Here is a 19,044-nt window from a genome sequence, read left to right on the forward strand (position 1 = left end):
ACTATTACTGACTGTTCTTGAAATCAAATAAGGGGTACAAGAGACATCATTATACTATATAAGGACATTATATGCCTAAATTTTTGTTTCTCCAGAATGTAAGGGTCTACCGTGTCAGGCAGGAAAGCCAAAGGTTGGTTCATAGATATCTGGAAATTTTCAAAAGCATTGTTAAAATCATAAGGCACAGTGGCTTCTACTGTGTACTTAAACACCATCACAAATCTATCACAGTTTATTAACGTGACCTTGAATCTCACCTCTTTGTGCCTTTATCTCCTCAAATGTGAGTATCTTCTTATGGCTTAGTCATGAAGATTAAGGCAATTCACAGGTATATCACAATTCCTTAGAACAATAAAGAATACTAAACACTCAAAAGTATTTACTACTACTACTACCACCACTACTATTACATAGGAAAACAAGTTGAAATGGACCACCACGGACTCAAAAAAATGTATCCAAAATATGCTTTAATCTTGATGAAGTTCACAAATGGTACAATTTTGACATTTCCTTAAATAAATTTATAGTCATGTTCTGAGACATCAAGGCACAGCAACTTCTCTACCACGAGTCCCCAGTGGCTACAAGAGGCAGTGATTTCACATCTCCCTAAGGTTCAAGAGAGCTGATACCATCAGCTGGATGGCTCTTAGAGAACCTATTTGGTTTCCTGCAAAAGATGCCAGTGGGAGACACCATCATATTTGACTGGCCACAGACTCAGTATAAAAATGATGCAAACAAACACAGAATTAACTCATTGATACTTGGTTTCATTCCTCTCAAGTAACAACGGTAGTTTCCCTCGTTATCTATCAGGATGCAAACATACACATCGTCCATGGGGGCTTTTCATCAGGCTGTTGTTAATAAAATATTAATAGGCATGGTGGGTTCAACTTTATGTAACCTGAGATAAAGAGAAACAAAAGGGGGAAAGGAAAAAAGGCAAAAGGAGAAGAAAAAAGAGGGGGAAGGAATGAAAATAAGGGAAAGAGGAAGGACACAGATACGTGAGTAGCTACAATCATCCCTAACAGTGCTGCCTTAGAAATGGCTCCTCCACTAAGCTGAACCCATGACTTTTGAAGACAAGTGGGAGGAGGCCTATGGCACTCTCCCTGTTAGCACTGGAAGTGCTGCTAGGTGTTCTGGAGACCCCACAGTGCAATCTCAGCACTTGGATTCAAAGCCGGCCTCTATATACTGAAAAGGAAGCCAGCCTGGGCTACTTGAGACTGTCTCAAAAGCAGGAAAGATACTAAAGATTCCAGTAGTGACTTGCTTATAGCCCTCTGGTCTGAGCTGGGGAGCACCAACCAAAAGTAGAGCCCTGTCGAATCTGGGCTTGGCACTGGGTAAGGTTTGCAAGCCCTTCCCTGTCCAAATCTAGGCAGCGTTTCTCTCTCTTCTCAGCAACAAGGCACTGCTTCTGTGCAACCTCTCCTGCCTTTCTGATTTCCTTTTCAAACTTAGTTTGAGAAGAAACTCAACTACCTCAGGAAGAAAACTAGTATTAAATATACAGGACCCCAAGGTTCTACCACAGTCAGTGGGTTTCCTAATGTGGATCTTAGCCCCCAAATCATTCCTCTCCCAATCCAGAGTACAAAATCACCTTCTTCCTGCAGGTGATTCACTCAGGCCTGAAGGTCTCTGCGGCGGCGGCGGCCAAAGGCTTTGGAGCCCACATTGGTGGGCACAAAGTTATCCTTCACGACACCTCCTGATCTGCTCAGCAGGCCTGCCAGCCGATGGGTCACACAGGTGGCAGTGTTGCAGGATCTCTTCTGGGAAGTGACACTGATATTCAGAATGGAAGAAGAGAAGTCTTGTCAGTGAGATCTGGGGAGTTCCTACCCTCTGGGAACTCCACAAGAACTGTAGCCCTTCGACACACCACTTAACCATAAGCATTTCTCCTAAGTGCATTTATCGAAGCTGTTCAGGGAAATGACCTAAAAGTCTTTGCCAAAAACTCTTTCCCAAACCAGCACCAAATAGGAAGAAAAAAAAAAAAAGTCTTCCCTTGCTGAAGCTAAGAAGAGCATTTATAGCATCGGCTCCGAAGGGCTTAGCTGATCCTTAGCATGCTTGAAGCCATAGCTGCATCACAGAGATTGACCCATAACCTTTCAAGCCCTGTGCCCAGCTCCCCTGAAACTAAGGCTATTTCCTAGGCCCTGGCCACTCACAAGCCTCAGATGTTGACCAAAGCAGTGATCACTACAACTCTGATTCTTCTAGATGCGCTCACTTCAGTATCAAGGAGCAGGTGATGAACAGCTACATAAAGGTTCCAGAAGGTTTCTACACTGCCTCTGACTTTGGGTCTTGCCCTTTCCACTCTGAGTCACTGACATTCTCAGACACACTAAAGCTGCTGTGGCCAGCGTGCAGAGAAATGCACATGCAACAGATTCAAAAATAGGACCAAGAGAGGGAACCGGGAAGGCTTCAGAGAGCTCCAGTAGCATCTTGGACACGTCAAAGCCAAACCAATGGACCTTCTGCAAGCAACCCGCTGTGTTCTTTCCTTGCCGTGGTGTTTCAGGCCTGGAGACTATACCAGAGAAGGCAGGACCTGCCTCAGATGCTGTGCTACCTGTCCCAGACCCCTTGTCCCCTACAGCCTTTCCTTGGAAGTGTGGAACAAAGGCTCCTTGCCAGTTGAAAGAGCAACAAATGTTGGAAGCTGTGAAAGCTTCCTCCAATTCTTGTTCATCCTCTGGCATCGCACTTACCCAGTCCTGCCTCAGACAGTTCAGCCATGTCCCCCCATCGGTGCAATCCAACTCCCTCCTGCATCTCCTTGTTTCCTTTCCCAAGAGTTTTCAGGAGAAACAGCAATATAATGTGTCTAACCAGTATGAGCCCCTCTGGTGACACTGGAACCTGTCTTCCATGAAGGCTGGGGCTCAAGCTTAGTTCCTCAAACTGCTGGCCAGTGTCTCTCTACCTCTCTGGAATAGGTCCTCCTGAATATGTGAGAGCCAGATTAGGAGATTTACCTGAAGCCCTCAGTCTCCTGCTCCCGTTCCAGCTTCCCAGCCTTCTGCTCATAGTTCTGCATCAGTGCAGCAAGAAAGAGGTGTTTTTCCTGGTCGCTGAGGGTGGCCAGGTCTAGGCTGCTCCCTGAAGCTGACCTGTGGAGGCAGCAAACCCAGTGTGGGTTCTGATCCCCTGCCTTTCTCCTCCCCAAATCCGAAGCCAAGCTTCTCAGCCCTTGCTTCTTCCCTAGAGGCATAGTGGTCTGGTCATTAGGCCAGTGCCCACATGAGGGCGCTGAATTACAAATAACCAAGTAGGGCTACAGAGCCACAGAGTTGACACACCCCAGGGGCAGCAGGAGGGGAGCCAAACTGCACTCCCGATTGAGGTCAGTTTACCTGAAAGGGGCTGCCTGGAGGCTGGGGGCCAGGCACAGGACCCATATGCTGCTGAGAGCCAGAAAAGGACAGAACTTCCAGAAGTTCATAGTGTCTCTGTAAAAAGAGAAGAATAGTCCAATTGCTCCCGGACAAGGGACCCAGGTTTTAGTTCTTCTCCTACCACACTACAGGATCTCAAAGACAGGCTTGATAGGGCAGAGTGGGGGAGGGTAGATGTGGTTTGCATTTTCTGCTTTGTGTAAGAACAGGGAGGAGCTACAGGCACTCATTTGCCCCCAGTTTGCAGGAGAACACACCTGCCGAGCCCCTTTTGCTCACATCTGTGAAGAAAGCAAGAACCACCCAGAGCTCCCTGCTCCCTGCTGTCACGCTGTGAAGGACTTCTAACCGGTTGAAATTATTATAACCACCTTTTCTGAGCAGTTGCCCTGGGGAGGAAAGGTAACTTGGAACTAATCCCTCTCTCTCCATCTGCAGAGTTGGGAGATTTTTTTTTTTTTAAGTCCCAACTAAGCTGTCTCAGGACCACAGACGTGCAGTTTAGCAGCTGGTGCTGGACTCCTCCCCGCGGTGAGACCCAGATGCTTGCTGAAAACCCCAGGAGGCTAAAGACTGGAAACACCCGAGAGAAAAGATCGGTGCTCCCCAATCCCGGATCCAAGGAGCTCCCAGCCTCAGACTGGTTAGGGTGCGGCAAGACCACCTGTACTCAAGGAGGGGGCCACAGACGCACCTAGATAGGGTCGCCCAGCTTCCAGTGCTGCTGAGTAGTCCTAAGGGTCCCACTTACTTTAGTTAAGAGAAAACGTGAGGACTGTACTTTCTGGCTAGAGCACCAGCTGCAGGAAGGTGGAAATGGATGTGGAATGATAAGAAACCCGGACAGCAAAAAGACCCAAATAGAGCGTGATGTGGTGGCTTGCGCCTATAATCCGCATCCTTAGGATGCTGAGAAAGGAGGATTTTAGAGCGTTTGAGAGGATACCAACCTGAGCCATATAGTGAGTGCCAGGCCAGTTTGGACTACAGTGTGAAATACTGTATCAAAAAGAGCAACATTAAAAGGAAACAAACTAAAGGAGAGAGAGCTGTATGCATTGAGAAGTTAGTTTCTCACCTGGCAGCCCGAGTGTTGGAATAGCAAGAGCGAAGTGTCCACCCCAGAAGAGCACACGCGGGCGTAAGTGTCTTGTCCCCAGAGCCCTCCTCTCTTATTCTCTGATCCTGAGGGTGTGGGGGGTCCGCAGTAGCTCTCTCCACCAATCAGAGCTCTGACCGAGAGCCTCCATAACGTCATAGCTGCAGCTACTTACACTTCTGCAGGAGGGAGGCAGCAGTCCACTCCCTGTCTTTGAGGTCATTGCTGAGGAACGGGAGGGGGTGGGGGTGGGGTAAGGATACAGAGATGGTGAATTCATCCAGAATGTGAGCAAACTGGAGTTTGGCATCACAACCTCTTTAACCTGAACCTTTTTCCGCCCACTTCAATAGGGGCCTGAGCCTCATGGCTGGACTCCCAGGCAGGACGAGCAGCACTCCCTGGTTTAAGAGGATTTCAATAGATACATCCAGGAAGATGATTGTCAAGGGAAGGAGCGGTCCTAGGATCCATTAGGGTACTTCTGACCCGCCTGTCCCAAATGGACATTCTAGCAGTGAGTGCTTCGCATCACTCGCCTAAAAAGGGTAGAAACTAGAGAGTACTGGGAGCAGACTAACAGACTGCACAGGGAACTGGACTTTCTCCTCCCGGTACCAGACCCTCCAAATCCTGCGCTACGGTTTTTTGCATCCCCTCCCCCCATTCAAATCCAAGACCTCACACTGCCGCAGCAGTATAGATTAAAGCACTTCCCTGCACCCCTGGCAGGTTTGACTAGCATCAAGTCTGGCACTACTAGTGCCCAGGGAGCGGCTCCCTTCCCCTCCCCTGCATCTCCACCACCGGACTCTGCAAGCTTGAGAGCTGACCCAAAGTCCTGCACATGCCACCTGAGCAGACATGGCAACCCAGGGGCCAGCAGGGAACTTCCACACTCACTCAGCTGCTGGATGCTTATGGAAGCCAGCATCAGACAGCAAGGCGGTTGCCTGCTGCATGTTAACGCACTGTCACTGAGGAATACTGTGGTTCACTTGCCTTTAGCAGAAGGCTCTGTGCATGCACTAACCCAAATCAATTGAGCTCTGGCCAAAAATAAGCTCACATTTCTGCTCTCAGAAACAGGCATGAGTTATGTGCCCTAGAATAAGCACATCACTGCTCTACCCCAACCACAGACATCAATAAATGCACACCCAAGGAAAGGAACTCCTGTTTTCCACATTGCCCATTCTCCCTGTTATCAAGTGTGTGGAGAAGACATACCTGTGCTCTGCTCGGAGTTACTAGAAAGTAAACTGACACCCATTCCCAAGGGTTCGGGCTTTCCCTCTTCATTGCTTGATTACAGAACAAGGACTACCCAATTGCCTCGCTTGCTGGGGCTTCTAGCAATGTGTGGGAAAAACTATGCCTCTGGCTTGTGGAGATCCACACCTGGACTTCAGTTTCTGAGAATCAGAAAGGAACTCAGTATGTTTGCTCAGGTCCTCTGAGTCACTTTTCTGATTCAGGTCCAAGTTGTTGGCATAAGGGCAGATGACACCACCCTCCCCGAATTAAAAAACCCCAACTGGGAAACTCCAGCTGGCCTCCAGTCCTCAATGCAGTGAGGAGGATAGGAAGCAGTTCCCCAGGAAGCTAGATGTAGATCAAAGTTACCCCCCAGCAGAGGCATATGATGGCTTTGTAATGATTATTTTGTAATTGGTAGGGCACCCACCCTACAAACACTCTCTAAAGGACTTTCTTCATGAAAGCAAGGTCTCTCTCCATCCAGATTGTTAGTTCATTTCTGGATGGAAGGAGAATCATGGGAATGACCTTTGTTTGAGGGCCTTCTCTCCAAATATAATAGGGTGACATCTGTGTCCCTCTTCTGGATTTGGGATCTGGAAAGTAGGTGTAGACTGCAAAGATGAATCTATGAGGTGAAGAGTATCTCAATCCCCATACTTCTGTCACTGTCTTTGGGGTCTGATAAAACTGTGGTACAGTAACTACAGGCAGCATCCATGGGCACTCGGCCATCATTAAAGGGAGAGGGGGGATGAAGACAGCCCCACGCCCAGCTTTCCAGCCTGACCCAGTCATCAGTAACATGCATGAGGAGACGGGAAGCAAGCAGAGGGATATATCAGGAACCGTGATAAGGTCTGGGAACCTCGAGAGTACACACTGGGAGGTCCATGTCATCTCCAAAGACAAGATCTGCAACACTGGGACTTTCCACAAGTCTTAAGACAGACAGAGGGCAGCCAGGAGCACAGACCCCAGCTATGCATGTGCTCAACACACAGTCTAGTGTTGACTGACTAGGATAGAATATGCAGTCGTTTCTGTAAAGGCATCCAGCATCCCTGACCCACAAGCCAGTCCAGCAAGTTGGTTATCTTCTTAGGGGCCCCACAGGATCAGCTATTTTACCTCTCTGTGCACCTAGAATTAGTTGATCTTTTTTTTTAAATTCCTTCCTTCCTTACCCTGTGAATGGTGCATGTTATATACAGAACAAACTGGTGAAGCTAGAAAGAGTGAAACAGTGAACCAACGAACACTTCCAGAGGCCTAGAATCCAACAATGAATTTACAGCCAAATTAAGGACTGTTGTAGACCCAATTTAGAGCCGTTCTGTGGAATCGCACGTTGCTGATCCAAAGACTGCACTTTTCACTTAAGCAGAGGAATGGCTGTACTGACCGGTGGAGCTTTCTGGAATCAAGTGCCAGAGGAGACATCTCGTCTCAGGAGAGTCCACCAGCTCGAAAAGCAAAACAAGGCACTTTCTCTCAACCCAGCTTAGAATCATATTAGTGAATGAACAAGAAAAGAAGTCAATAAAGTAATTTGCTTTCTAAATGAAGGAAATTGCATCTTGATTTCCCTGGAACTGACCTGAGTTTCAAACTGTCTCCCACCAACCTAACTAGCATAAAGAATACTTTCCTAGGAACTTATCTGGCTTTTAAATTTTTTCTTCGATATTTTAATGCTCAGCTTAAATATTTTGCACACCATTAGTTGTAAACTTTGGGAAGACTTGTCTTGAATTTTTAGAGAAATAAGTTTGGGCTGTCTGGCTTTGGAAGTTTTGGAAATGCATCTGCGGTGGTTAGTCTCTGCTGTCAGTTTGATGGGATTTAGAGTCACCATGAAATCACAAATGCCTGATCTATCTGTGAGGGGTTTTTCTAGATTAGGGTAACTGAAGAGGGGAAGTCACCTCAAGTGTGGGTTGCACCATTTCAGGCATGGTCCCCAGTCCTCAAAGGGGGCAGAAAGCAAGCACAGCGTGGGTGTGCACAGTGTGGGTGTGCACAGCGTGGGTGTGCACAGTGTGGGTGTGCACAGCACGGGCATGCTCCTTTCTCTCCACTGTATGCAATGTGACCAGCTGCCTGGAGCTCCTGCAGCCATGCCCACCTTGAACGAGGGAGAACTCCCATTAAACTGTAAGCAATAACAAACCTCTTCTCTTAAGCTGTTTTTCATCATAGCAACAGGAAAAACAACTAGTATCTTAACTACCTACTTTCTAAAAATATTTCCTAGAATGAATATCAGGTTTCCTTCAATCAATGTACATTTGTTGAGGACGTACAATGTGCAGGGCATTGTCTTAGATACAGGAATTCATAGTAAAAAAGAAGAATGCCTGTCCTGCCAGCCTTGTACTATAGTGATGGACTTAACACGGCTCTGAACACACCCTATTCCTGAAACCTAAACCATCCTACCCTAACCACATGTTCTCATTATAATTTTTGTGTCAAATAAGTATTTGAGATATGCATTATTGACACCATATAAATACTACTCTCGCGTAGCCAGGCAGTGCAGTCTGGTTGCACCATCTTGGCCAGGCTCTTTCCACTTACCTGGTTCTTTCTCTGCCTTGTTTATTCCTTTCCTGGGATCCTGTCTGCCTCCCATCTCTTCACTCCTCCATGTTGATGGAGCTTACCCACTATTAAGGGTTACCTGTGGCTCTTTGAAAAAAATTCTAGGTCAGAAATCACTTTCACTGCACATTTCAAAAACATTTTCTACTATCCTCTATTCCCACTCTGCTTCCAGGGTAGCCTTCTGTCATTGTTACATGATCCTAGCCCTCCATCCCCTCTCCTCACTTGTGTTCTAATGCATTTCATTATGCCTATATACTCATGGAATGCTTGCAATCTAAAGTCCCTGCCCTTTCTCTCTGTCTCTCTCTCGGTCTCTCTCTCGGTCTCTCTCTCTCTGTCTCTGTCTCTGTCTGTCTGTCTGTCTGTCTGTCTGTCTCTCTCTCTCTCTCTCTCTCTCTCTCTGTGTGTGTGTGTGTGTGTGTGTGTGTGTGTGTGTGTGTGTGTGTCTATCTGTCTGTCTACCTGCCTGCCTGCCTGTCTTTCCCAAATTTGGGGAGGGGGGGTTTCTGGTGTTTGAATGCATGCTTTTTAAACTCTTTTAATCATAGTTTTAATTTTTCAAGAGCCTTAATTTATCTCTTAATGTTTCTTTTTATAGGTTTAAGCAAACAGATTCAGAGTACCCTAGCTCTCTGAGACTATTGAAAATAGGTTGCTTTTTCTTTCCTTAGGGGTGATTCTTGCATTTCTAGTCTTTCTTCTCTGCTGAGTCTTCTCTGAGTAAAAGGGGGCAACAAAGTCCTAAGCCGTGAGAGCAGGAGAGTTATTTGTATGTAACAAATGCCTGTGAGGGCTTTGTCTAGATGAGGGTAATTGAAGAGGGAAAGCCACGTCTTAGAGGTAATTCTAAACTGAAGTTTAGAGTTATCAGATGGTGACTTTGACATGTTACTGGGTAAAACCATAAACTATCAGTTGTTGAAAGTATTCTATTTGGGATTCTTTATCACTGTTTAAGAGAAGTCCTCTGATTTCTTGTGTGAAGCGGGAGGGTGGAGGTCAGAATAGAGAGTTGGGAGTCTCTCATTTGCTATGGTGATCCTCCAGTCATTTTTAGGACCCAGAACCCAGGAGAAATGAGACAAACTTAGAGTCTGTGTGTGCCCCCTAAGCACCATTACCCACCCCTCCACCCCATTCCCAGGGCTTGCGATTCTCATTGGGTAACTGCCAGTGAAGGAAAACACTTCCTCAAGCCCGAGTTTCTCTAAGGTGTTTCCTTCCTCATGTCTTACTGCACAGGATCTACAGCAAGAATGGGCACATTGTTCTTTCATTTGCCAAACCAGGTAACAAAACTAGCCTAATGGCAGAGGCACACTCTTCCCAGAGCCTTCCAAGCCCTGTGCACTCTACTTCAGCTGATTCCTACTGGTCATCACACACCTCTCCCCATGCCCAGAGAAATAAAGATGTCACCATCAAGCTAACAGAGCTCCCTTCTGGAGAATATTTTTAGATTTCTCTGTGTCTGCCAGAGAATGAGCAAAGCACAGTGGCTCAGACCCAGGCTGGGCATTCTGAGAAGTGGACAGTCTCGAGTGAGTGACATCAGAAATTACTCAGGTTAGTTCCTCTGAGATTATTAAAATTTTTTCTTGGCTCAGACTCGTAAGGACCCAAAGTGACTTCTCCCTCTCTCGGTCTGGACTGACCACACTGTTTCACAATGTAAAGAGGGTAGAAATACAGGTCCTTAAACTTCCTTGACATGCTAATCACAGTAAAATAGTCCATGACCTCAAATACTGATTGTTTCTGTCAAGGTAAATTTCCAGTGTTGCTGAAACACACTTTAGAGGAACACTTTGCAAAGGCCCTTGCAGATGGGCACTTTCTTCTTAATGTTCTCTGGATGATTCCCAGGCACCACAGAAGGAATGGTCCTCACAGAGTGCTATGACCTGACCAGGGTAAACAAGCCTGTTTATCCCAACACCGCTGACTGCCCTGCCGTAGAACACTCCATCACTTCTGGCTATTCAGTTCCTTCCTCACAGAATCTCAAAATGGTGTTTTTGAATCTTAACAGTTTGTTTTAGTCACTGTCAGGATATCTGCCTCTAACCCTATTTCCAGTCTAGCTGGCATTTCACTTACTAATTCAGTGTTATCCAGAGAATAGTAGAATCCTGTTCAGTAGAAGTGATTAGAACAAGTCAAACGTGAGGAGAGATAAGAGAATCTCTTGAGAGTCTTCGCAATGACTCCTCAGTGCTCTAGGTTATTAGCGCGAAGCCATTCCACTGCCATGGTCTGATCTCCTCTCCTTCTCTACTGTGAGTTATATGAAGGAGACTTTTAAAGAAGTAAGCACTTCAACTACTTCTTTCAGTGTTTCTGGGAAGCTAATGTAAAAGACTAGTAGTTAGACTCTCTAGTAGGCAGTCAGACAGACAGAGGGGCTGTGACTTGATAAACCTCCAAGGTGGCTTGCTTCTTCCTCACCCTCCCCACTTCAGACAACAGCCTGGCAGCTAAATCAAAGGCCTGGTGGGTTCTTCTTCTTCTTCTTCTTCTTCTTCTTCTTCTTCTTCTTCTTCTTCTTCTTCTTCTTCTTCTTCTTCTTCTTCTTCTTCTTCTTCTCCTTCTCCTTCTCCTTCTCCTTCTCCTTCTCCTTCTCCTTCTCCTTCTCCTTCTCCTTCTCCTTCTCCTTCTCCTTCTCCTTCTCCTTCTCCTTCTCCTTCTCCTTCTCCTTCTCCTTCTCCTTCTCCTTCTCCTTCTCCTTCTCCTTCTCCTTCTCCTTCTCCTTCTCCTTCTCCTTCTCCTTCTCCTTCTCCTTCTCCTTCCTTCTCCTTCTCCTTCTCCTTCTCCTTCTCCTTCTCCTTCTCCTTCTCCTTCTCCTTCTCCTCCTCCTCCTCCTCCTCCTCCTCCTCCTCCTCCTCCTCCTCCTCCTCCTCCTCCTCCTTCTCCTTCTTCTTCTCCTCCTTCTCCTCCTTTTCCTCCTCCTCCTCTTCCACCCTTTTCCTCCTCCTCCTCCTCCTCCTCCTCCTCTTCCTCCTCCTCCACCTCTTCATGTAGGTCTCCTACTGATGGATAGACACAAGTTCAATACCTGACAGGACAAGCCTACAAAGCACTGTGGCCTGATCAGCCATCCTATCTTTCTTCAAACTAACCATTCCTAAATTAGGGGAGGAAGACACTTCAAAGATTTAAAAATGCTGAGCCCTGTGGAAGAGACTGAATTTCAACTGCCCACATCTCCCCCTCTGCTTCTTTTTTTCCTGTGCCTACTGCATATGTGTTTCTTCACCGCCATAAAAGCCTTTCTTTAACTGATGATTCCATCTGCTTCTGTCTTCTGTGTTTAAGATTGCTCTTCTGCTACCTGTTGAGTTCAAGATTCTTCCTGCCTTTAAATTCTTTAACTGGAAGAGAAAATGAATGCAATCAAGACCCCTAAATAGTAGCAAAGTATCAGGCAAATTGTGGGATAAATAGCACCTTTTATAACTGCCACCAATAGAACTTTCTTTAGCTAGGAAAGTGTTCTGTATCCAATCCAGTAGGCAACAGTAACATGGGGCTTTAGCACATTGCTAGTGTAATTGAAGGGCTAAATATTTTTATTTTATATGGTGTTAATGAATCTAAAGGTAAGTAGTGGCATGTAGATGGTGGCTAGCTTAGTGGGCAGTGTAATTTTTTCTACTGAATAAAGTTAAATACTCAGATAACAAGTTGAGATTACCTTGTAGTCAAATTATAGCAAGTAGCCAAATTATTGAAACTTTTTGTAATTTTTGGTCTTCCTTTATAAAACAGGGCTAATAATATTGCCTGTTTTATAAGACTAACATGGGTATCAAGTAAGGTATAAAGCGCTTACAAGAGTATGTGGCAAACTGCAAGTACCCCATAAATGCTAGTCATTGTCTTGCTTTGCATTTCTCCAGAAGCAAAGCCTGAGGCAAGAATTTAGAGGTAAACCATTTGCATAGGAAGTTGCCCCAATAAGGGTACAAGGAAGTGAGGAAAGAGAAGGAAGGGCATCACAGAGAAGTGATGAACAGATTACTGCTGTATTGGTGCTTAATCCCCGGTACATCACTTGGGCCATAGTAAAAAACATGTCTCATAGTTGCTTCACCCATGGAAAACATTATTCATCTAATAATTCCTGCCCCAACATATTTAACCATCCCACGTGACCAAACTTCTGTGGCCAGAGAAAATCCCCGCACAGGTAGTTTAGGTGCTTTTAGGGTGAGCCATGCTGTGGGTGGCAATCATAAACACTGGCAGAGCACCAAGACAGACTTCCACAGCTCACAATACCAAACAATGCATTTGCTGTGGCTGACTCACCCTACAAATAGGAAGGATTAAGTTTCCATCCATAATGTATTGTGAGAGATGAGTCATTAGGCTTGTGATAGGCTGCTGGGGTTTCTCCTGGGTGTCAAGGTCTTTATATGGCCTCTTAATCCTAGACCCAGTTCCCTTCAGTACCTCTTGGATCAACAAGCAAATACATAGAAGCATTAAGGCCTTCTATTCTTCCACAACAGTAAATCAAGTCTATTCAGAGGCCTTTGGTGCCAAGAAAAATAGAAAGGACATACAGTTCAAATACTTAATCAGGATGGTATCTGTGATGCTTTAAATAAGAATAGACCCCATAACTTCATATATTTGAATATGTGGTCCCCATTTAGTGGGACTACTTGGAGGAAGTATGTCACTAGGGTTGGGTTTTGAGGTTTCAAAAAACTCATGCCACTCCCAGTTAGCTCTCTTTGCCTTGTGAATTAAGATGCAAGCTCTTAAGCTACTGCTCCAGTGCCATGCCTGTAGCCTGCTGTCATTTACCCCACCATGAAGATCATGATACTAGCTGTAGCTCCAAATAAACTCTTCTGTAAGGTGCTTTGGACATGGTATCTTATCACAACAATAGAAAAGTATATAAGACAGAATGCCAATCCTAATTTATTAGTATTCACGAATCAATCTACTATTTCTTACTGAATAGACCCTATTTTCTCAAACCTTCCATTTTACAAGTCTTCCTTTTGGCCAAGAAAGATAATGATAAGGGTTTACTTAATATGCATCTTCTTTAATGGACTATCTTCTTTGGGGTAAAATTAAGGTTTTTTCCTTTGAATTAAAATTAGGTTTGTACAATTACTGCTAAAAGAATGGATGATCATGGCACATATACATGCCTTTCACAACACATTTATAAAACATTGTACTAATCTGGATATTTAGTTCGATATAGCATAATCTTCTAAGCTAATTCAAATAGGACAAGATTGTGTATAAGGTATTGGGTGGTGCTCTGCTCTAGTTGTACTATTTTGTCAGAATAGCTGAGAATGAGAAATTTAAAAAGAAGCAAAAATGGTCATATGTCTGAGCCTTGGAAACATAAAAGCAAGGCCTTTTATGACCCATCTTACTGAGTCATCAGACTGCAGGAGAAAGAACAGCAAGAGAAATGATCACTTTGGAAAGACTCTTTTACAAGAAATATAGTCCTGCTAATAAAGAAAGAGCCCTCATTGGACCAGCAAAATGGCTCAGCAGATAAAGGCCTTCAAGCCTAATAACCTAAGTTAGACTTCTAGGACCCATAGGGTGGAAAGAAAAATCTAATTCTTGTAGGTTGTCCTCTGACCACTACACTCAAACCATGGCGCGCACACACACACACATGTATACACATACATACACACACACACACACACACACACACACACACACGAAAGATATAAATCTACTTTTTAAAAAAGACATCATGACCTAATTATCTCTTAGTAACTCTTCCTTGTAATACCTTTCAATGACAAGACCTGAATCTTGTATGAGACACATTTAAACTATGCCAGTTTCCTGGCCGGAGTCATGTCTGGATGGTATATAACCAGGAATAATGCATTCAGGAGAAACCAACCTCTTTATGAAAATGCTGTAACCGGAAGTTCTCTGGAATCATCTAAAGCAATTTCAGCCCTCAGTGACTTTTGGGTACGCAGAACCTGTGATATAACTGCCACCATCAAGTGCTCCCCTCCTCCTCCAGGAATGCCTCTGACTAGGAGCCTGCATTTTCACCCATGACTCTAGCCAGAATAAAAAAAAAAAAACATGGAAAAATAGGTTTTTACTTTTCTAACCTTCATAAAAAGGCCTATAAGATACTTTTGGATGTGTATTGAACATGCCACACATTGCTTCATTGGATGGTTAATGATTATCTTAAACATATACTAAAAAGAATTTTTCTATCTAAATATGCTCCCAACATCTTCCTATCTTATAACAGAACTGATATTTTCCTTTCTTTCTTCTCTATATACACAGGAGACCCTAATGACTCTACTCTTCTCGGTCCTCAAACACATTCCAAATTCTTACTTTTCTCTCATCTCCACTTGGGACCGAGACTAAGGCACTGTCTCAGTCACTGTTCTAATGCTGTGAAGTGACACCATGACTTTGGCAACTCTTATGAAAGAAAGAAATTGGAAGCTTTCTTACAGTTTCGGAGGTTTAGTCCAATTATCATCATGGTGGGAGGATGGCGGCAAGCAGGCAGGTGCTGGACCAGGAGCCGAGCACTACATCCTCATCTGCAGTGGAGAGGGGAGGAAGACAGGGCCTGACATGGACTTTTTAAACCTCAAAGCCCATCCCCCAGTGACTTACTTCCTCCAACAAGGCCACACCTCCTAATCATTCTAATCCTTCTCAAATAGTGCCACTTCCCGATGAGATGACAAAGCATTCAAACATTCGAGCCTATGAGGCCAATTTTATTTAAACCACCACAGCCGCCACCACCTTCTGCATATGCAACCACATTTGGCTCCTAACTCGTATCCTAGCTTTGACTAATCTCAGAGGGATCATTAAAAGTACACATTATTTGGAGTAACTTCCATTTTGACAATTTTCTACACAGTTAGGATAAAAATAGACTTTCTCATAGCTTTTAAGACCTACACACTTCAGTTCCTGTCCATCTGTGGAGTCCTCCTATCCCTGTCTCTCTTCATGCATAAACCAACACTGGCTTTGTGGGTACTTCAACTCATCCACCATGTCATTTCTGTCCCTAGAACCTTTGCACTTAATCATTGCCCTGGCCCTAAATTGTTCTCGTTTGCAATTCTCCTTTTCTATGACATGCATGGCATCACCACACACCACCAGCACTCTTTTAGTGTCTGAGATTAATCACTGGTCAATGAAGGTCAGTTGTCAACTTTTTGTTTTTTTTTTAGTTTTTTTGGATTTGGTTTTTTCAAGACAGAGTTTCTCTGTATAGCCCTGGCTGTCCTGGAACTCACTCTGTAGACCAGGCTGGCCTTGAACTCAGAAATCTGCCTGCCTCTGCCTCCCAGAGTCCTGGGATTACAGGTATGCACCACCACCACCCGGCTAGTTATCAACTTAGAAATCATTGTCAGACACTTAAAAAGACCTTTACTGAAGCAGTAAAAAATTACCTTCAATAGCTTCATGAGATCAGAATATTCCTTTCCAGGATTTGTCCATCTTCACTGTTATCCCTGACAGGCAGTTTGTTCCTCCAGTAGGATGTGTAAACTACCTTCTTGAGTATCCTTGTCACCCAGAACAGTGCCCAGCACAAAGGCTGGGTGATAATGTCTGAAGACAGATGAAAACACATAAATGAGTTTCATCTGAGTGCAACAGGCAGGACCAAGGACAGCACACACAAAAGGAAAATCCCAGACTCTAAAGTAGAAAGGGGATGAGCTGAGTCTTCTTTGTAAGGTAATGGTAGGCTCTAGCTTGCATATGCAAAAGAATTTGTAAAGGTTACAGTTTTCCATTTAGCAAAAACAAGGGTCATTCTTATTCTTCTATGAGATACAGCTTTGTAGAAAAATAAGCATAAAGAAGTTTCATACCACACTATGGGTGATGGCAACATGAGTTATCAGTGCAGACTGTTTGTTTACTCAAACATCCTTGCCACAGCCCCCTTGAACTCATTGTACCTGCCTCAGTTTAGCCTGTGACTCACAGGTACCATGTGGCAAAGTCCAGCAGAGGGCACAGCCTTGACCTTACCTTCTTTTTAAATACCTCTAATGTTCTAATGTATTGTTTCATAATTGAGATCCTCAATTAGTCACCTCATCTCTGATCCCTACTTTTCTCTTCCAGCTAAACTCAACCTTCAGCCTACACAATGGAATTGGACAAAATGAGGTAACAGTTTTCTGTGTGACTCACTCTGGCTGATTCTGTTCAGAGAGCACTGTGCAGTGAGTAGCCGGAGCCCAGGCAAATGTTTCAGCCATCCAAGAACTGGCAGGCAGCCCAGGAGACACTCACCTGATGATGGACTTGCCGAATGAAACTTAGAGGAAATGGTTCCCAACAACTGCAGAAAGAATCTCTTGGCTCATGTACAGCAATGCTCTTCTCAATTAAAAACACTGTCATCATTCATACTGCAATGTGAAATCCTTTTACATTGTGCTCACATTCTACAGACTTCCTACTCTGGATATTAAAGACAGGACCTTTCTGTGCAAGGGCAACATCTCTAAGCTACTGTTCTACCCAAAGTCCCATGTATCTCAGATAGAGGTGGTTTGCAGGCTCTGAAAAGGAAAGCACAAGGAGGGATTTCCACATAGCTGTTTCTCTTTGTTGAATACTCTAAGGAAAGTGGTAAGTTGTTGGAAAAGGCTGTAATTTCAAAAATGATTTTTGGTTATTCCTGAGAGATTCCTCCACTTATTTCCAGAGAGGTCATCTCTTCGATGCTGTCAGTTGGACAGATTGGCAGCCAAGGAGAGGTGTTCAGAGAGGTTTCCAACTAATGTAGTCAGAGGAGAGCTGCCAGAGAAACAGAGCTCCTTAGATAAGTAAATTGAAGGATATTTTGGGGATAAAAATAAATTCTTTTTGAAAACGAAAGTTGGGAAGTTGCTGTATATAAATTGCCCTGTTCTAAACAGTTGCCAGGGCCAACTCTGCAGACCAATGACATAAGCAAAAATGTTCTCAGACATGATAGATGGCCTTTCCTCCTAAAACATCTGTCCCATCCCATTTTCTTTCATAATCCTGTTAGGCTTCCAATGGAACCTCTGGGATAGGGGAATTCTGCAGAAGGATCTGGGAAACCAATCTAAATATAGAGGTTGGCAAAAGAAAGCTGAGATGTCCATTGTAATGTCAGAGAGGATACTGCTTCAGATGATGAATCTCCAAATGGTCAGCTGTTAGAAACACAGGGATCAGGAATCCACCAGGCCAGGATCCACCTAAAACTAAAGCATTTCAAGTAACAGATTACAGAACTCATTACAACATCCAAACAATATATTGAGGGAATAAGTTTTCCACTCCCAATATGGATAGTTAAATGTAGAATTTTGGAGTTCTGACTTGATAGAGTTGGTAGAGTTCTGACCAACTTCTACCAAGTCCTGAAGTTCTACCAAGTTCTGACTTGATAGAGTTGAGAGAAAAGCAGCTAGTCAATGAAGAAAAACATGGAAATTTTGGACTATGTTTTTAGTCATATACAAATTCTGTGCTGCTGGTTCCCAATTGTAATTATTGGCAATCATTGGTCGCAAGGAAAAGTTCTAAGAGCCCAGTGGTAGATGAGCTGGCAAGTAATCAGATGACCATGGCAATTTCAAAACCTGAAGGTGATAGATGAGACTTTAAAAAATAGTGCTACCAGATGTGCATGGAACTCTGTAGCAGAGCATTCACCTGGCAGGCACTAGGTCCAACATAGAGTATCTGCACAAAAAAGACACAGAGGAGGGGAAGGGAGGAAGAAGAGAAGGAAGTAAGCAATATGCTGCATGTTGAGATAATGCTACCATTCTGGATTCACAATTAAAGGAAAGCAAGCAGTAACTTCAAGACAGAGGCAGGAAGATTTTATAATCATTAAAGAACTAACCCGTTCCCCACCCAAAATGCCAAAGAACCTAAGAACTGAGGGCTCACGGCTAAATTTTAGATAACTATGCATGCAGTCAGGAGGTTGTTTATGTTTTATAAAATCTTGTTCCTAATTCTATGACAAATCTCAACTCTTCTATTTACCAATAAAGCATCCTTAACCCTGAGCTTGTAAATGTAACATGCATTTAACATGTGGGACAGGAAGCTTACAACTTAGTGTTCTGTTTCCCAGGGAATAGAGCTTCTTTGTAATGGAGTAATTTTAATGACATAACAATAACAATGTAAAGCACCATTTATTACCTAAGTTCAGTGCTAAATGAATGCCTGTATAACTATGGATACACCTAAGGTAAGTACTACCCATGTGTGATAGTGCATGTATAAACATATTTAGTACATAGTTTACTAAGTATCTTTTATTTTATTTTATTGATTTATCTGTGAAGAATCCCCCCTTTTTTATTTTCTTTTTAATCTATTTATTTATTTATTTATTTACCAAGTATCTTAGCAGGTACTGAACTTTGTTATTATTATTATTATTATTATTATTGGTTTTTGAGACAGGCTTTCTCTGTATATCAGAGCCCTGACTGTCCCATTTTTGCAGCTATTTTCTGAAAAAAAATTTTAAAAGAACATTCTCAAATAATGTTAATAAACAATACCTAAATGAGGGTGGACTGATAGTTTTTAGTGATTATA

At 43.8% G+C, this 19,044-nt stretch overlaps 1 protein-coding gene across 1 annotated transcript; it reads right to left on the bottom strand.

Annotated features, from left to right (window-relative positions):
* Positions 1–459: 459 nt before the first annotated feature.
* Calcb (calcitonin related polypeptide beta) lies at positions 460–4,624 on the bottom strand. The gene is made up of 5 exons (XM_052200854.1): positions 4,519–4,624; positions 3,399–3,494; positions 3,021–3,155; positions 1,628–1,812; positions 460–919 (listed from the first exon to the last, which is right to left on the bottom strand). The coding sequence occupies exons 2-4, from the start codon at positions 3,485–3,487 to the stop codon at positions 1,650–1,652; spliced, it is 387 nt and encodes a 128-aa protein (XP_052056814.1). The 5' UTR covers positions 3,488–3,494; positions 4,519–4,624; the 3' UTR covers positions 460–919; positions 1,628–1,649.
* Positions 4,625–19,044: the final 14,420 nt, after the last annotated feature.

The sequence above is a fragment of the Apodemus sylvaticus genome, chromosome 1 (assembly GCF_947179515.1).
Source record: "Apodemus sylvaticus chromosome 1, mApoSyl1.1, whole genome shotgun sequence".
In the NCBI taxonomy this organism is placed as follows: Eukaryota; Metazoa; Chordata; class Mammalia; order Rodentia; family Muridae; genus Apodemus; species Apodemus sylvaticus.